At 36.1% G+C, this 19862-nt stretch overlaps 2 protein-coding genes across 3 annotated transcripts; both read left to right on the plus strand.

Moving 5' to 3' along the window:
• The first annotated feature begins 2690 nt into the window (after positions 1-2690).
• LOC143461213 (low-density lipoprotein receptor-related protein 1B-like) lies at positions 2691-14930 on the plus strand. 2 transcript variants are annotated; one of them, XM_076959042.1, is made up of 21 exons: positions 2691-2869; positions 3190-3242; positions 3378-3512; positions 4278-4478; positions 5604-5806; positions 6070-6210; positions 6397-6529; positions 6659-6824; positions 7121-7296; positions 7799-7979; positions 8844-9006; positions 9328-9476; positions 9934-10028; positions 10287-10491; positions 10755-10892; positions 11149-11291; positions 12056-12224; positions 12435-12559; positions 12798-12885; positions 13630-13735; positions 14479-14930. In XM_076959042.1, exons 1-21 carry the CDS (start codon positions 2788-2790, stop codon positions 14558-14560), a joined length of 2934 nt encoding a protein of 977 aa, XP_076815157.1. In that variant the 5' UTR covers positions 2691-2787; the 3' UTR covers positions 14561-14930. The 2 variants fall into 2 exon arrangements, with proteins under 2 accessions (XP_076815157.1, XP_076815158.1); XM_076959043.1 differs by having other exon boundaries at positions 4281-4478.
• Positions 14931-17204: 2274 nt separating this feature from the next.
• On the plus strand, positions 17205-19816 carry LOC143461215 (6-pyruvoyl tetrahydrobiopterin synthase-like). The gene is made up of 4 exons (XM_076959045.1): positions 17205-17384; positions 17647-17760; positions 17983-18064; positions 18759-19816. The coding sequence occupies exons 1-4, from the start codon at positions 17359-17361 to the stop codon at positions 18963-18965; spliced, it is 429 nt and encodes a 142-aa protein (XP_076815160.1). The 5' UTR covers positions 17205-17358; the 3' UTR covers positions 18966-19816.
• The last annotated feature ends 46 nt before the right edge of the window (positions 19817-19862 follow it).

A 19862-nucleotide genomic window follows, 5' to 3' on the forward strand; every position in this document is an offset into this window, starting at 1 on the left:
AAATCGTGCGTGCAAAAACGCAAATTATGTGGTATGATGGCGTGCACTGAAGACTTAATTTTTGGTTTCTTTGTTATAAATCATTGTGAAGATAAAACGTTTGACGTACTTGCTGATGAATCTCGTGCGTTCAGGCGCCATATGAATGATAATTGAGTGTTAAATAATGAATTTAATTGGCTTTTATTTTTCAACATGAAATAATGTGTTTTAGAAATTGGATCTACAATTTCTTCACAATGAACGCTCAAAAATATTTTTCCTAAAATTTCTGAGAGTTACTTTGAATTGTCAACTTAATTAAATTGACTTGACTAGTCTTAAGTATCTAAATTAACTTAAATTGACAAAATACTGTTGAAAGACTAGTCAGGTATGACATGGTATTTTCTTCACTTTTTGTGCATCGTAGCTGCAGAGTATACCATTCCCGTTTGTGAAGAGCAGCACCATATGTCAGTATAGTTTTTCTGGAAAAGACTTTCCGATGGAGACATTTTTTGTGGTGTTGCCATCTTGTTGGTTTTTCAGAAGAAGTACATTTCTCAACAATAAGAGAGAGTAAGTTGTGAAAGTTTCTACGAAGGTAAACAAAAGAAAGTGATTTTTGATGATAATTGCAATTGCGGAACATAGAAGTATAATGAGAAACGTTCCATTTTAAACACAAAAGTAAGCAATAAGTAGTAGCACTGCAAAAAATGTCCATAAATGTTGTTTTAATCTATAATATTATAGGGATACAAACAGATTATAATCGCAACAGGATTTTACATTTCTTTGCAATAATTCTTTTACTTTAGCACTTGCTGCTGTCTATAGGTATAGATAATCTGATCGCATAATCAGAATCATAATTTTCACTTTTCCATCGCTACAATTCCATATTTATTAACGATCTCTTGCTTTGTGCAATCATCTCTTATTAAATATTTTATCTTATATGATTTACGCTTTTACCGTTTCTTTTCATTATGCCTGGTGGTCAAGCGCATTTCAGGTATAGTTCCCATTGCATTGAATCTTGACTCAATTAGTAATTGAAATGTTTTTAAATTACATTGATTTAAACCGTTTCACAATTCCGCCTTTTTCGATTTCATGTCTGGAATTCGTCATGTCAATTTTTTTAAATTAATGCAATTTGTTCACTTGTTAATTGCAATGCAAAAACATTTCGTATAGAAACTACTAACGTACAGTTTATTTATTTCTTCAGTTTGTATGTTTCTAGTTCGCTAATTTTCTGTGTAGATGTTTCCAATGTTTTTATTAACCTGTTTGGAAAATACCAGTTCGTATAAACCCGTATATGTGAATTTGACAGCGCCCCACCAGTGTTGCGAGGTCTCTGTTTAAACATGAATTGGTGAGCTATTTATAAGCTATAAAATATCATAGCTATTTGAATTATAAATTTTTTACATACCCGTAAAATTATTTACTAAAAAAATGGCGATTTCGCCTGAAAAGAATCTGCATTTTGTTATGTGACAGAAGCTCGATGGTGCAAGTAGCCATCTGAACACAAATGGTTTCTTTACAGTAGGGTATATATATAAGCTTCTATACTTTTATTTTCAACAACTAATTTGCACGCATTTCTAGTTGCTCAAAGCAAACTGCAAAATTTACTTGTCTCCATTCCACCACGCTTGATCTCGAAGTGAGATGTAAAGAGGTTAACCAGGTATAGGTTAACTTGCTGGAGTCCCAGAAAATTGTTTCCAATTAGGCCCTGCAATCCTCAAGGCCGACTTAGCGCAATAGATTAACAAATTTCAAAGTGAATGACTGTAGGCCTAAGTGTTTCACTAACATAAGGCTTGCATACAAAAGCGTTTCGTTTCCTTGATCTGTTTTCTTGTTTTTATCTAAATTTTTATTTATTTAAACTTGACTAACAAATCGCAGATTGACTTTCGATCAGCAATTTAGTTAGGTGTTTTAACTTTACTCTTTTTTGTTGACCTTTTAAATTGAGTTGAGTATAATAGAGTTTAAATCTAGATTACGAGGTAAATTTATAGGTTACTAGGCCCAATTTTTTCAGTTTCGGTTCTCATGGATTCGCTGTTCTATAATTTACACCTCTAGCATCAGAAATGCGTGGTTTACTAAAATTCGTTTTCATTCGTTGCCCTTTTTCACAACAAACGCTGGTTTTAAAGGCGTACATTGGACAAAAAGTTGTGATAAACGTGTTTCACTGTTCCTACGCAATGTTTCTATTGCTTCCTTTGGTCGCTAAAATGAATGCTGACTTGCAGGACACATCGATTGCTACGAAGGTGACTGGATAATTGTCATATTTCTGGGTTAACAAAAACGAAAGAAAAAAATAATTACCACAACGGTAGTAATGCGGAAAACGGATGACGTCAAAGTAAAGCAATGGAGTTGTGATTTAGCTGTATAAAATAATAATAGAGCTGTAGTCTAGGATATAATTGCAATGTAGACTTAAAGATAAAGGTAATAACAATGCTCGAGTCAAGTTTACTTCACTTAAGTAAAGCTGCTCTGATTGCTTGTACAGTTTATTAGGGGTTAGGCATATTTTGCAATTATGCCCTTTGATTGCTTAAAAATAGCAAGAAATTTAGTTACACAGAATGCTCTTCCAAAATAGTCTGTATGTGCAAATATTTTCCTGTAGTCCGTTATTAATTCATTGTTATTGAACAATGTCAGTTTTTTCAGGTATAGCTTTTGTAGTGTACTTTAAGATATAGTTTAGGCTGAGCATCGTGTGTCACAGGCTCATAGCAAGCAGGGAATAATCAAATGGCGGTTTGGAGGGCAAGGGCCACATCCTTCATAATTGCTTTCGCAATCCAGCTTTGCAGTGGAAACCAAACAAGCACAGGTAAACTAGTATTGCACTCAGGCATTCGGGTGCTAAAGATTATATACTGAGTATTGAGTGCTCGGTACTTGATACTGAGTTTAAGAATAAACCTGCACTTTTTGTACCAAGGTAGTTGGTAAACAAAACAAACTTACGTTACTTTAATATCAGCTGTACGGAACAAACTTGTGTTTTTGTTGAAAAACATGACTTTTTTGAAAATATTGCATGATATACTACAGGATTTACTGTATTCATAGTCCATACTGCACTTTGACTACTTTGACTTTGACCAAATGATATAAAAATATTTTACAAATTAACTTTTACATTTGCAGTTACCATCAGTACAACATCTCCACCAGTTGTGGAAACCACAAACGTAAACCTGGTATGTGCTATAAATCATTCATACCAAATATCAGTCTTACAATAATTGAGAAAACCTGATTCAAATTGCCTGTTGTGTGTGATTTTGTGCGTTGTATTAACTGCTTAAACACTTTATGGTTGTTATACATTGTAGGTTGATCACACAGACACGTCTACCGTCGCTATAGCAACCACCAGCAGTACTTCGACTGCTGGTTCAACCAGCACAGAAGCTGCAGAACCCATTGAAGATATGCTGGTTTGGGCACTTAAAGTTTATTTATACTCGGTAAGCTGGGGTTTAAAAGTTTCATGGTAATGTTGGAAACTAGTCTGTTTCGTTTAAAAAATTTTCGCTTTGAGTTTTCTTACACCTATTAGCTCCCATGTTTATTGTATTTATTTCGTTTCTTGTCTTTATCTATTGCCTGAATATCGTAGCTATAATATTGCAACTACAGAAAGAATACCCTTTTAAAAATTACCCGAAACCATGTCTTACAGACACTGCTTACTAGTTTATGGGTAATTATTAGGGCAAGTTTTTGCAATTTTTGCAACTTTTTTGTTACAGCTTTCGACAACTTCCTACATACTCAGAATTCGCAACTTATTTCATTTTTACATGCATCGTTTTACTGCAACTTTTATCAAGTATTGCGCAAAATGGTGTTTGGATCACTAATTCCAACTGAATAGTGACCAAAAAGTAATTATAGAAATGACCCGACCAAACATCAGTCCAGAAATGTATGTCAAATTGTTAAATTGCGGAGCAACTTCTTACACTGTGGAACGACGTTTTAGCATGCTACGCAAACTGTTGGCAAAAGATCGCCATATCTTCTCAGATAATGTTTGAAAATGTTTAGCATTGTATGTAAATAGATCGCTTGAGTAAATCACTGTCTTTTAAAATGCTTGTGCATAAATGCAACTTTTTGCTGCAACTTATGTTAAAAGTAAATGCAAATTTCTCATGAATTTAATGCACCAAAAACTTGCCTGCACCAAAAACACTGCTTATAATGATCACTTTTAACTTGTTTTATAGCAGGGCGACGACCACAGTGTCCTTCAGGCTGCACTTGCCGACCCAGACAAAGCATTCAATGCCGATAACACGCTGGCTACAGAGGAGCTGTACGTCGGTCAAGATGGTTCCCAGTTTTGGGCGCTGGCTGCCGACTACAACAGAAGTCGAATCTACTTCTCAGATTTTAGCAGCAACCACATAGGAGTTTACGATATGAAGGTACAGACAAAAATAGAGCTGAGCTTCGTACGCTTGGTGCATTGTCGTACAGGTCTGCCGTTGTCTGCTTGCCTACGTACTCAAAAACGTTTCCTTTTATGAAAAATTGTTAGTTATTGTTGAAGGAAGCGTAATTGAACGACACGATGTTTTAAGGCTAAAATTCCCTACAAGCCTGTGGAAAACAGTATGTTTTTGCTTTTAGCACTCATTAGCATGTTTGTCTTTAAAAATTGCTTGTTAGGCTTGATGCAAAGCTGTATTAAGGAGTAAGATGTGTACAATGTCAAGCAATACCTTCAGCGTGACAGGGTTGCGTCACTAATCAATCAATTATCATAGGCCTACCAGGGAGCATATAAACTAGTGCACTTCAGGCTAAAGAATGAGAAATAGGGCAGTGACACGTCTTTAAACTCTGCTCTACTTTTAATGGGCGGGTCACGGTGATAAAACATGACACACGTGGTGACAACAAGGTATAACATAGACAACACATGTATTACTTACACGATTTTGTGTGACCCAATGGCACACTTTGCGTGACTTGTTCATGACGCATATAGTACTTGTGGCCATTGTGATACCAAATTTATTGTGAGCATTGTGACGTACGGATGTCGTATGACAAAGCGTCAGTTTTCTGCTAAAAACCTTTTGAGATTGCCGCTGGATCCAGGGAAAATTTACAAAACGAGAAAAAACGTGCAGGCTTCTTGGTAAAACAAGGCTTTTCCCCGAAAAACCTACGTAGGTTAAAATTTTTCAAGCATTTTAAAGCTAGGTATCACGCTGTTTCTTCCTTTTTCGGTAAGGTTTTTCCAGTGTGGCTGTTTAATGTTTATGGACTTTCCTTATGGGCTATTTTTATTCAGTTCGGATTTTTCTCTTATTTGGTTGAACTCAGAATTCACGTCAAACTCATTCTCTCAAACGTGCTTGTGTGTGGCACATATTTCCGCGTGCGTCACCAAGTGCCACGTAGTTTTTCTATCTGCAAATTTGACGAGCCCGTATGTTTATATTACGCAACACTTTTTAACCCGGTTTACTTTGTTGATTCACAAAGTCCTGCTGTGTTTGACACAAAAACGCATTAATATCACTTTTTTTACGTCATTTTAGGCCAAAACCTCGCGCATCGTTTTCGAAGATCTCAGTTACGGAATCGATGGAATGGCAGTGGATTGGTTCACGGGGAATATTTATTGGACGGATACGGATCTTCGTGTCATAACAGTGGCGGATGCGGAATTCAACTACTACAAACATCTTATCAATATTACCAGTAACGTTCCTGCCAAAATTGCGATCAACCCGATAAAAAAGTATGCTCTTGAAGCCTTGAGATTTAAACCACCGGAAAGAATGTGTAGTTTTATATTTGGTGTCAAACTATTTATTATAAAAAGTAATACGTTGATTTATGTAAACTTAGCCTCAATGATGAAATGTAAGGTTAAAACACCTGTTGTTTTTTACTTCCTGTGGATTTTCGCAATCTTTGCCGTTATCAAAGTTGCCTATAACATTTGCCACTGTGCCCCTGAAGACCATTGACCGAGCATAAAATGTACTGCACTGATTTAAGGTCGCTTTTCTGGTCGGAGCGAAGTACAGACGAATGTCGATTGTTCAAAAGCGATTTAAGCGGCAACAACATTGTTCATCTTCATACCTTTGCTGATGTGGAATCCATAGATGAGATGACCATTGACGTTTCAGAGAATAGGCAATATTCTTCATTGTACACGTCATATATCGATTATAACCATTAACCTATAACCTAAATCTTGCCCAGTAAATACATTTGTATTTTATCGCATTGGCTCGGTTACAATTTGCCATTATAAAATCACCTTTGATTGGCTCGGTTACAGTTTGCGATAAAAGTATCGCCTTTGATTTACATTCGCAGATTATATTGGAGCGAGACAATACTTGATACGTTATCCGCAAGAGTGCGCTATTTCAACCTTGACAATCCCAACAACTTAACAACAATATATTCTACAAGTTATGGAATGATCCTAGGCCTGGCTTCGTACAAGGTACTGCGGTTGTTTAAGTTTTAAGCTACACGCTTAATTATACTCCCGTCCAAAGGGACACAGGACGTCATTAAGCTGTGTGCAATTGTTTACGGAAGAAATTGTTCACACAACAAATGTTTTTCGCAGGAGTATCTTTACATTGGAAACAATTATGACAAAACAATACGGATCCTGAACAAAACAAGCGGTGAGGATTTGCTCCACTCTTCACATCAGCGCACCAAAACCCCACGTGGTGTGGTTGTATTCAGCGCCTCTGCTCAACCATGGACCGTTGAAAATCATCTGGCTCGTGAGTACAAATTGCTGGTAGTTTAGTTAAAGAGCTAGATGATGAAATGATTAAAACTATGAAAGACTTCAATTGAGAATCGAGAAGTAAATTTAAAAGACTGAAATTTTAGCCTCTCTCAAAAGCAGTTTCTTCATCATCAATGTTGCATGATTAATTTCAAACAGCGATATCATGAATTATATGGGTTATGAATAGCGCTAGTGCTGTAAGGTTGCTGTATGGTGAGTAGTACTAGTGCTGTATTTGTTACTATATTTTTTAATGCTATATGGATAATAATTTGCAATCTACAGACCCATGCGCCGACCACAGCTGTTCTCAACTTTGTCTGACCGATGGTCCATCCAGTCATGTGTGTGCATGTACCACTGGCTCCATCTTGCAGCCGGACGGAAGGTCTTGTGACGTCACACTGATCGAAGACAACTTTGCCCTTTTGATGGACGCAGAGCACGGCAGAATATTTCAGGTGAGGAAAGTGTAATTGAACGTGTTTAACTTCTATAGCTATATTTCCATCACGTATGCAGCATGACAGCATTGCGGAAAGATTTTCTTATGAATGAGGTTATAGAATGAAGCTTGGCATTATAATTAAGGCTGCCACTATTTCACCGGAAGAAATCGTGCGTTCAAAGCTCTTTTTCACATTTTTTTGTTAAGCTAACTTTAATGTTATAACACAATGACCTAAACCTAACCAAAATTTTCCTTCCAGTCGAAATCTATTTCCAATTAAACCCTAAATAACTAAAATCAATTTTTTTAAACATGGAAGTAGGAAATGCTAATTTGCTTGAAGCATCTATATTTGTATTTAGACGACGGTCTTAGGGGATTGAAGTCGCTCAAATTTACAAATATATTCTTCATATGTAATAGTACATAACGGTTTTTTAGCTTTGATCAACTTTTCTATACGTTCGTTTTTAAATGACGTTTTAAACGTAAAATTTACTTTGCTTTCCAAGGTCCCTTTGACTGATCCATCATCTTTTGTTTTGCTTCCATTGACTGACGTTGGAGTTCCCGAGTCTGTCGAATATGATGAAAATACAAAGAAAATTTACTGGGCGGACACTGCAGAATCCAGAATCATCAGCAGCAACTTGAACGGGACAGAACAAGAAGTCATACTCACAAATGTTATAAGTTAGTCAGCGTCTGATCTAACACGAAACTATTTTCTAAATTGATTAATGGCATTGGGAGAGTATTTTGCTTGCTAGCTACAGTTTTTCAATAGACTGAGTCTTTTCTGGTTGACGAAATCAATATCTGATCTCAATCTCACAAAATTGTGATATGTTTGTAAACAAGAAGTTGACAGCTTGTTCTGGGAACGCAGATTTTGTTGAATTTTTTTTTTAACTCATGTCCGGATACTGCAAATAAAGATAATACTAAACTGCTGGTTAAATTGATTAATGGCATCAAGGGCATTTTATCTACCAGTTGCTGTTTTACTTTAGACTGTGGTTTTTGTGACATGAAAACAGTGACGTTCTCACGTAGTTGAAACATGTTTATGAATGAAAATTAGTAACCAAACATGTTTTGGTAGCGCAAGATTTTGTAAACCTTTGTGTGCTTTCTAACCCTGTCATTCAACTGTGAAAGCCTCTGTAGTCATAAAAGTAATAAAAAGTTGTTCCGACTTTTTTGGTCTGTTTTCATGCAACATGCGTCCTAATGCGGAACTAATTGTTAAGTTGATTAATGGCGTCAGGGTTTTTTGCCTGCTAGTTGCTGTTTTGCAGTAAAAGATGACTTTTCTGTTTGATGAGTCTCATGTCTGTTTTGACGTAGCTGTCATACACTTATAAATGACAGTAAACGGTTATCCAGCCTGTAACTATGGCTAACGTTGTTTTCAAAGGAACCCGAACTTTGTTATTCTTCTTTTTTTTCGCAACGCATGAATGCCTTTGAACTTTGACCCGATTGAATCATGAAAACAACTTACGATAAACAACGGTTTCTAATAAACTTATTTTGTCGGTTTGTTCATTGCAGCTTATTCCATTGCGCTGGATCAGGCATCACGAAACCTGTACATTGCCGATTTTGACCGTGATGCTATCATCGTGATGTCACTCGAATTGCCGTCTGTGACGTCAACGCTGCACGTGCACGACATTTATATAGTTTCGAACCTCGTGATCAGCGATAAACTCAAGTAAGTTGTTCGAAACATTTCTAGGAAGAATGACCGAGATTTGATATCACTCACAAGACATAATTTTTCTTTCGAAACTGATAAGTTGTTGATGTAAATACTTGATGTAGGTGAGCAATGCAGTATGCAAAACGCTCAGTAATCCAATTATTGTAAGTTTAATATCAAACATTTCTTGACTGACTTGCGTTCTTCTGTGAAACACACGTATGCTAATCCACAACTAATCCACAGCTAATCCACAGCTAATCCACAACCAAGTACAAATTAACCACAAATGGCTCCAGAACATCTTTTGACCGATATGTTTCACATTTCAAGGAAAGTGTTTTGGTCGGCATGGGGCCAGGTTGAGTCCGAAGATGATGACATGAGCGGAGTCATTGAAGAGATGAACCTGGATGGAACAGGAAGGAAGATCATCGCTAACGATACGGGAGGGCCTGAAGGGCTCACTATAGACAATGAAAGTAATAATATTTGAAAGTTACAGTATAGACAACTATGGTATGATGCTGTATAGCCTAAATGAGGAAAGAGGCTTGGAGGATACTTTAATACACCAAAATAAGCCTATATAGTTGAATGCATGTAAGTAGCATGATATACATAATCTTCCATATTAGTAACTATGAATGGCTGCGCTTAACTCTAAATAGAGGAACTGCTGTAATTAGTCTAATTATATATTTTTTGCTATTGTGTTAGCCTGTGCTTTTTATTTTTAAATACCACTGGCACAGAATGGAAGAGGGGTGTTAAAATAAAATAATTGATAAACAATTCAACCTTCTTAAGCAATACATTCCTAATTTGCCTGCGTTCCTCTGTAATTGGTCTTCAAGAATCAAGATGACCACTTTTTATCACGTTATAGATAAAGTTATTAGATCGTTTTGTTGTGAATCTTAATGTCTATCTGTTTAGATAATATTCTGTTTTGGATCGAGACCCATTTTAACGCAATCGCGTGGATGAACCTCAACAGCGGTGAACGGGGAAGATACGATCTTCAGTTCCACGTAGCTACCTCGTATTTAAAGTTTTTGTTTGATGGCTTGATTTTGTTGGTCAGGCGTTAACTGCAAACTATAATTAGCTTGTCCCGTACCTGTTATAAATACAGTATTTTTTAAATAGGCAAAATCAGAATGAAATCTCTGTTTAACGAGAACTAATTTCGTTTCATTCATCTTGGTCAACTGAACTGCAAAATCTTGTCCAGAAATGCTTGGACTATGACAGATGTGGTGATATTTTAGAAAAGTTTTTATTTGCAGCGAAGCGATTATGTCGACGAGCTTGCATACCACAATGACTTCATCTACCTCACTAACAATGGGGAATCAAACGCTCTCCGCGTGCGAGTTAGTGATGTAACGAGCAAAGACACCGCCGACCCAGACGATGATGAAGAATTTGGTCCCCGAGTTTTCTATGATCTGTCCGGGATTAGGATTTTTTCATCGGCCGCAATAAATGCAGGTAAAAATTTTCAAACACCTAAAATCTGAAGCATCTCAATACGATCAATATGCGATGTTATGTAAGTAATAGAACACCGCAAAAATTCTTTCTCAGAACTCGTGAACAAAGAAATATAAAGAAAGCGTTTGTCTTTTAGCACTAAACAGCTATCTATTTCAACGTACATGTTACTGTTTTGTCGGCTTTGCATATTCTTTTTTATACGTACTGTTTTATTCTTCAGAATATGAGTGAATTCGGTTTGTGCCACTTTTTTTCAGACACCAATAGCTGTTCAGAAAACCGGGGCGGTTGTCCGCAAATTTGCGTTCCCAGCCAGTCCGACAGAATCTGTTTGTGCAATGATCATTCGGTCTTCGTACCAAGCAACAACACCTGCACGCAAGTCCGGTCTTCAGGTTCTACAGCTTTTTATACATTTATTCACGCAACCTGTTTTGGTAAATGTCTGCTGCCTTGCATAATTTTTATATCAAACAACACTGTAGCGACTGAGTGTTGCATTGTCAAACTTTACTGGAGAAATATTTTATTTCTAATTAAACGAAGAGGTCAACAATTAGTAGTCGCTGGTCGCAAAATATTTTAGCTATATATGTCTATGATACGCTGGCTGCCATTCACATAGTATCAACGTTAACCTTGTCTTTATAGATGATGAAACCGCTCCTTCATTTGGTGATACCTGCCCAAGTTTCCAAAGGTTAATAACGGACAGATGCTCCAACACCAGTTTCTTCAATTTCACTACACCAGTTGCTACTGATAATTCTGGATATGTTGTCATAAAAAGAAGGGTAAGGCGTTAAAAGTTATTACATCATATACTCAGCGACTTTGTGCCGTAACTTAATAACAATATCGTTTATTGATCATACGCTTCAGAGGTTTCAAACCTGGGGTGTCAGATGCGTTTTTAGGAGGTACGAAACCTGTGTAGGCCTATGGGCAATTATTTGGATCCTACAAGTATGCAACCACCCAAGGGGTGAGGTGGAGAATATTGTTTGTCAAAGGCTGAATTCGAGTAAACGGGGACACAGTTAGGCATTATAAGTTAATACTTTAGGTTAGACAAAACCCGAGTAAAATTTTTTGTTTTTTACTTTCTTTTTTAAAAAGGTAATGTAAATTTACGGAAAAGAGTTAACACATTGTTGTTGTAAAGCGTGAATTCTGTCTTCTTGTGGCTTAGCGTCAACTTTAAACGACCGGGACAGTTCAAACTATTATGCACTCTTCTACCGATGTGAATGTAGCACGTATTACTTCTTCCAGTCTAAGGTTTAACATCCGGTATACCATTAAAAGTTCAAATGATAACGTTACGTAGTATTTTGAAACAAATCTAAACAACCCTGTTATTCTAAGGCTAGTAATCATTTCGCTTCAGTTGTAAGTGCAGTTCAGCTATAAGCATTACACCCGTTACACCGTTAGTCCATTACCATTACATTACCCCCATTACACCGACCGGGATACACATGTGGGAATAAAACATTGATTTTCATATAGACATCATAATGCGCAATGAACATTTGTTTGGCGGAATCATAAACAGGTCATCAGCTTGTCACCCAGCATCACGTCCGTTTCTCAAAGTGAGCGTTTCTTGCAGCTCAAGAACCCGCCGCCTTACAACCTACTTCCTGGCCTTCATTTATTCCTGTACACAGCCCAAGATCGGAGCGGAAATGTCGAGTATTGCTACTTTTTTGTGAACGTGTTCAGTAAGTTCCTTCAGCTTTCATGGTTTCGATTTTATGTTGTACGCTGGTTAAGATATCTCAAAGCAGTGCAAACTGTAGTAGGGTTAGTGGTAATTAAAATTTAGTTTGCTAATTACCAATTGTTAATTACAAATTGGTGAAAATTTCTAAGTTTTTCAAAATATCACACTTAGTCAGAAACAAGAGGCGACTAAACCTTATTTGTATCAGGAGCGACTTGTACAGGCTTGCCTCAACTTCAATCTGGAGTCACAATAATCGGGCCATCGTGCAGGAACTATTACGGCTCCGTTATCAACATAACTTGTCCAGGATTCGACAAACCACATTTTCAGGTTTGTTTGGCTTTAAGTAAATGTTGATTTCCACCTAAAAGTAAAACATTTCTTGTTTTCTGGATTTTTCATGTATACAGTAGCTAAATGTTTTTAAGCATTATTCAATCACCCACAAATATACGGTGGTATGGCAATTGGCTAAACTGTAAAATAACAAGTAACCAGTTATTATTACCGCCAACCATGCAATTACGGGTAATTTAAAAGTGTATTCAGCCTATTTGTTTCCTTCAAGACACAATGCACACGTAGTGGATCGTGGACTCCTACTGAACCAATAATCTGTCCGACAGCAACCACGACGTCACAAAACAGTAAAACAAGTATGTCAATATTTTTTACCTCTGAACTCGCTGTTGGTTGGTAGTTGGCAATCAAACTCTGAGTAAAACTTGTTGAACATCGACAAGTTTTACTCAAAGTTTAAGCAGTTTTCACTGACAACCTTGGCCATAACCACTAACTAACACAACATCTTGCGAGTGAGTAGAAAATACCGTGCCACTTATCCTGTTTTAACACTCTCAAAATATGCTCTATGACTTCGGCAATGTATAACAACGTCTATCGTGTGACGTAGCAGCACTCGCATGCTAAAGGAAAACTAACCGACTTGTTTTTGTACAAAAAACTATTCAATGACTACCATAATATGGTACCGGCCGCACCAGGTCATGGTCCTGGACCAACTGAACGAAATCACGAGCTAAATGGGGACAACAGTAAGTCGGTTGGTTCGACTTGCTGCGTCAAAATAGGTTGTTGAAATTTGCCAAGCTTTAATTTTGTGGTGTTTGTAAACGCGAGGATGCTGCAATGCTAATAACTCGAAACCAGCTTAACTGAAAAAAAACTGGTGTTGTGATATCTGGTTAGAGTATCATGGCTAAACCGTTTTCAAAAGAAGAAATAATTCTCTTGGTGCCGGGTTGGCCATCTTATATGTTTTATAAATAACACACGCATTTGTCTGCAAACATTGTATTATTAAATGTATCTGTTTTCTAAATTTTATTATGGTTTTTGATTTGCTTTCGTTTCAATAACTCATGTTTTTAAATTTGTAGATTTACCACAATCGGCGGCACCAGAAGGATTAAGTGGGGGACTGATCGCGTTGATTGTTATAATAATCGTTTGCGTGGCCGTTGGAGCCGGAGTCCTTGCTTGGAGGTGAGCAAATATCGCGATTGTTCAAGCAGTGAAAATAAACGTTCGCTGTGTGTTTTTTAACATCAAATGTAGGCTAATAACCTTTGCTTTTATTACTGGGCTGCTATCTATAGCCTAAGGCTTAGCCCTAAGCCAGGGGTCGGCAACCTTTTGTTGGTCACGGGCCAAATGTCGAGTGTACAACTCTTTGGCGGGCCGGAATTTTCATTAATACTATAATTCACACTCACTTCAGTATATTATGCTACATTGCTGCAATCTCAATCATACCAATCACAAACAGAGAGATATATATATTTTTTCACACTTCAACAACACAGCATTAATGTGACACGGCATCTCTCTTTGTATCTATAACGACTAGTCTAGTCTACAGACAATCTCGTACTTAGTACGGGATACTAGTCTACCGCCTTCGCACCAGTTTTATGGCGTAACAATAGACTACTACGACATACTTATGGCGTAACAATACCACAATTTTTTCAAACAGTGCTAACACTGCAGTTTGAAACTCAATAAAAAAGGGCGGGCCGTATTCTCGTGATAACTAATTAATATGTCTCGGGCCGGAAGATTTCGCATGGCGGGCCGTAGGTTGCCGACCCCTGCCCTAAGCCTTAGGTTATGTTACTCTACTACTATTGCCCTGATATTTATTTAGAAGAACCGCTATTTATGCAAATTAAAAACTTGTTAAGATTTTTGTATTTTGTATTGTTAAAAGTGTTAAAATCCTACAGATTTAAGCAACACCCGGTGTTTGCTAAACAAGCATTTTGGAACCGAGCTGACGACACCGTGCGACTCACAAATGAAGGTTGAAATTGGCATTCCGTGGAGTCAAATGTGTAGAGTTATTACGGCCAAGATGGCTTTATCAGAAAACGCGCTGTATTTTTTTACTACTTGTTTAATAAAATTTTGAAATGGAGTTATTTAGGTTGGAATGTTTGTATGTATTTTATTACTGCCCTAATTTAAGTTTTTTTTTTCAGGATTCCAATATCTGTAAATATATTATCTAAAATGAAGTTTGTAAAAACACCTAAAAAAATTTGTATTGATTTTGTATGCACTTCATTCTTATTTTGCCTATTCATCTTAATTCATAGATGTATTTATTTTATTCTCGTTTTCAATGTCAAAGCTTATGTATCAGAGTTGGATCAATTACATAAATTCAGTTAAATTACAGTTATTCTGTAAAATGTTTCAATTACTCCATCCTGAAAAGAACAATTTACAATTATCCTTAGATCCTCCTCACAAAATATTCAGGAACCACAATACAACCATCAAGTTGATATTTCTGAACTGTATAGCCATGCTAAACACACTTAGCAGAGACGAATTGAAAGTACTTTTCACATAAAAACGGCATTGATCTGAAAGGGAAAACAACCATTCTCACTTTCAGCACACTTACAACCTCTGCAAATTCATTACACTAAACCTTATCCAGCCTTTAATTTTTAAAAATATAACGAAAACAGTCAAATTCACAACACATGCAGTTTTTAGAATTTTACTTGCTCGAAAACAGTTGCATTACATTTTATGAAAACCAAGCTGTGAAAAGTATCTGTGCCCAGTAAGTTTCCTTTTTTCAGTGTAGAAATTGCCGGCTATTGAGAAAATTGTTTGATAACGCAATTGTGCAATAAGATATGGTATAGGTTGCGCTAGTGTGACTACTACAATGAGACAACATAATACCTCTGAAAGAAAGCATAACCAAATGAGAAAATAAAACGTGTAATACAAAAAAATAAAACAATAAAATCATAGCCATCATCAAAAGTTAGCGGACGTATAAGCTTTCATATATTTTTTCACCTTTATGGCTTGTAAACAAAAAACTTAAAAAAGCCACAACAAGAGGTGGCCGAGAGCAGATTTTAAGAAATTAACTCTACATTGGCCGCAACTGGCAACATAAAAAATAAAAATGAAACAGACTCGGTGTATAGCGGATGGTGGCCTTGCAAGCGAATCACGCGAAAGGAAAGACACAACACAAAGAAAGGCAACTACCTATGGCTTAATCAGATCTATGATCATTCAATTGATATTACTTTAGGCCTACACTAAGCCGCATGTGCTTGTAATCCAATATCAGGCTTCAATTTTAATGCAATTCAGGTTTAGATTTTGAAGCACAGTTTTCAGTTTTTCAAATTTTTATTTATTTTTTTTAATTTTGAAATGTGCTTGATAAGAAATACAATCCTAAACATTTATGCCTAAGTAAAATGTTTTAGATGCCAATTAAGATAATAACTTATTTTTCGCTGGGTTTACTATATCTAAAGAAGCACAGCCTCTGATTCATTCTCTGTTAGTCATGCTGATCAAATTTCGTGATATTAATAATATTAGTATCACACGCACTACGGTAAATTGATATTAAGTTGTAATTGATTGCTTTCATGGCTAACTGTAATTACAGTAAGCCATGGTTGCTTTCCAATAAAGTATTGCAGGGTAATCCACAGGACACAATGTTTTTGCACTAAACTTTTCCTCGGGTTTTTTCACAAGCTATCATACCCTACAAACTACTAAACAGACTTTCAAAGACGCAATGTACGGTAGGATTGATACGTAGGTGGAACGTCTATAAAGGTGTAGGCACTAGGCACTAGGCACCCATATTAATGTGATCAAAAGAATACACTCACACGAAAATTAATCAAAGACATAGGAACATGAACATCGAACGACAGAATCAGACCAAAATCGTATTTAAATTGTATGGCAAATATACCAAAATTCACTGAGCTTATATGAAACAATTTGGACTGTCGTGAAATTATGGTTGACATTGTTCGTGAGCAAGTGTTTTACTGGGTTATCATTGCAACAGTTAGCATCGCAACTTTTGCTCCGCACAGTTAATGGCGAAAAATAAACAATACAATCTGCATACAATTTTCTGTTCAATGAAAGTTTGCTGATTCCTGTTTATCAAATACTTTAATGATTCATATTACTCACAAAACACTGATATTTCATGAACTCGTAGATCTAAACCTCAACCCATAAACTGAAAAAAGTTACTGAAAAAAATCCAAAATTATGCACTTCTGTATAGCACAAACTAAATTATACGGTATGCCGCTTCCGAAGAAATCCTCTAAAATTCGGAAAATTTAAATATCGCATCAAGGTAAGTATTGTCTTGGCCGAGACTTGAAAACCTTCATTTCGGTTAGCACTTAGCGTTGGAACATTAGGACCAATTAACCTTACTAGACTCTAGATTTTAAATTATTTTTCATAAATTAATTTTACTGAACAGCTAAAAATGCCTTACTCGATATGCATCGTTCAAAAATCTGTAACATTTGGAATACTTAACACTTCTATGTGGCGCAGTTTTCAATATTAAAATTTTGTACATGTTAGGGAAAGTCCCGGCGTAAAGCAACCAGAGTGCAATATTTAATACAGGCAATTTGATCCTTTTTACACGATTTATTGTGGAAAACTGCAACACTTTTCAGCGTGGTATACTGAATACTACACCTGTACACCTAGTAGTATTATAAATATTGGTCATAGCTAAGCAACAATAGCCTTTATCCTGTAGTGTAATCTCAAACATTTGTAGTCGCAAGATGTCAAATATAGTGGAGCTTTCAAGGTATGCCAACCATGTAATAACCTCATCTTTCTTGGTTGTGTTGTCAGTTTAAGCTTGGTTATCTAGTACCATAGTTACATAAAACTAGCACCATAGCACTAGCACACCATTAGCATTAGTCTTCATCTAGTCACAGGGCTTTGGTGCATTATTTCACCATGCTGGCATTATACCATATTTCAAATTTATTTAGCCTATGACTTTGTCATGGTTTAATAACGGATATGACAAAGTTTAATACGTTATGTTGTTACTGTTTCAGGCGCATCATGTTATGTGCTTCTCACAGGCTACATAGCACGCATCTATCAGATGAAGAAAATAAGCAATTGTATGGGAAGTGCAATAACCCAAATGGCCATGGCCATAATTACGTGTAGGTTTTAGAGTCATCGCTTTTATAGATATGTTTGGTGTGTGCTATGAAACATGATTCTGCGAAAAAATGTTGTTTCATGGATTATTGCCGGTTTTATTGCTTTTTAAAAACGTTGTCAACTTTACTATAGGACGCTTTTAGGTTGAACTTACAAATGTCGGTTGGTAGGTGGATTAGTGTTATATTTAATTGTTTTTCTATGTTTCAACTGCTTTTTAGAATTAAAGTTTCGGTACGAGGAGAAAAAGATCCTATAACGGGAATGGTCATGGATGCTGCCATCTTAAAAGATTATATGACAGTAAGCGTTTTTGATTGAGCTCAATCGCATGCGTTAAGTATGTAATTTAAGTCATCCTCATCTCCCGCTTGTTGAGTATGTGTACAATCGTTTGTGTGATTTGTTATACTTGTCATCCATGATTTTATGGAAGGTATACAGCCCTATTCTAAAGCTTTATTAGGATGACGTCACAAATTAACAAGTGTTGTTGATTCAGCAGAGAGTTTGATGTGAGTTCAAACAGTTTGCGATTCACAAACTGGACTGGACGTGTAGACTGGTTAATAATAAAAATATTGTGACGCATCATTTGCATGCTATACTTTTATCTGATTCTTGCAAAATAATTATGAGATGTTAACGTCAAAATAATAGCTAACAAAGTTTAATGGCAAAATAAAAGGCAAAGACCTTTGATATACCAATAACTCATTCACAAATCTTTATATGTGCGCATTTTTTCACAAAATGTTTTGTGAAAAAAGCCTTTAAATTCAGCCAATGGCTTACACAATTGAAAGTTTAGAGTTAGATCCCACTCAGTTTCTTACAAGAAAATGCATTTATAAGAAACCACCACTACTATTTTAACTAGTTACTGGTACATGATTTGACAAAACCATCCCAGAAAAAATTCTTTGCATACGCTAAGCTTTGAGGAATATTGATAAACAACTTAGTTTTTATTTTCATTTAGTTTATGCTTTTACAGAAAGCTATAATGGATGTCATGGATCATAAATGTCTGGATAAGGATGTGGAGTATTTCAAAACTCAACCGTCTACAGCAGAAAATATTGCTGTGTTTGTTTGGAACCAACTGTCACCTTATATGGAAAAGGAAAAATGTTCATTGCACAAAGTAAAAATATTTGAAACTGAAAATATTTGCGCTACGTACAAAGGAATGAAAGCTTAAGCACTTTACCACTGTAACCGCTTTATGTCACTGTTAAGGAAATGAAACTGACTGTACGTAATTGTGTATTGTGCAAATCTTATTTGTGTAGACAGTGCTGTAAGCTTACCGCATTCAGATAATGCCTTGACTGTATTGGTGATTTTTTGGACATATATATACAGTATATAAAACGTCGCAAAACATTTATGTTACCAGTGGACTATACATTTTCGAGCTAATTCGTGACACGTTCCCCAATTTTTCCATACCAAAAGTAGATCGTTAAACTTGTTCAGTATCATTTGTTTGCATAATTAATATTTTACTATGGCATATTTTAAAAGTTTCCACTGCTAGAAATTTGTGTACACTGCACTCGGCATATTTTATATTTGTGCTATTCATATATTAGTATCATTTTATTGAAGTGATGCTTTCCAGATATATTTTTATTGATATTACCACTTAAGTATATTCTTTCATTCACCTGGGAGTCCTGATATTGTCCTTTTCCTGGACACTGGCGTTAGACTATGAAACCTGGGTTGGAGCTTGTTTTCGTATCGTTTTAATTTTACCATTTGTGATTAAGGCAATTGTTTCTCCATGCCTATCCTGTGTTTGTAGCTATCAACATGATCATTTTAAAGTTTTTTAGCACCTAATCAACAGCAATCTTTTGTAGGTTTTTTAAAATTTCATTTATAACTTATGGTCATGAGTAAAAAGTATGTGATACTTTCATTGACTTTTCATGATGATTTTAATTTCACTGTTCATTGCTTTTCTTTTGTGCAATCTATATTTTACTGTATCGTTTGGTTTCAGAGGTAATACGGTGTTCTAATAAATGTGGATATATTCAGTCACTTTTGCTTTGCTATGCTTATGTTAAGTTGGCTTGTTTAGCTGTGC

The sequence above is a fragment of the Clavelina lepadiformis genome, chromosome 5, assembly GCF_947623445.1.
Source record: "Clavelina lepadiformis chromosome 5, kaClaLepa1.1, whole genome shotgun sequence".
Classification (NCBI taxonomy): domain Eukaryota; kingdom Metazoa; phylum Chordata; class Ascidiacea; order Aplousobranchia; family Clavelinidae; genus Clavelina; species Clavelina lepadiformis.

Coding starts and splice junctions, on each gene's coding strand:
- LOC143461213 (XM_076959042.1), top strand. CDS start 2,788: ATGGCGGTTTGGAGGGCAAGGGCCACATCCTTCATAATTGCTTTCGCA. Junction 11,292..12,055: donor ATGTTGTCATAAAAAGAAGG/GTAAGGCGTTAA, acceptor AATCATAAACAG/GTCATCAGCTTGTCACCCAG. Junction 12,225..12,434: donor CTTTTTTGTGAACGTGTTCA/GTAAGTTCCTTC, acceptor TATTTGTATCAG/GAGCGACTTGTACAGGCTTG.
- LOC143461215 (XM_076959045.1), top strand. CDS start 17,359: ATGTCAAATATAGTGGAGCTTTCAAG. Junction 17,761..17,982: donor GGCCATGGCCATAATTACGT/GTAGGTTTTAGA, acceptor ACTGCTTTTTAG/AATTAAAGTTTCGGTACGAG. Junction 18,065..18,758: donor TCTTAAAAGATTATATGACA/GTAAGCGTTTTT, acceptor ATGCTTTTACAG/AAAGCTATAATGGATGTCAT.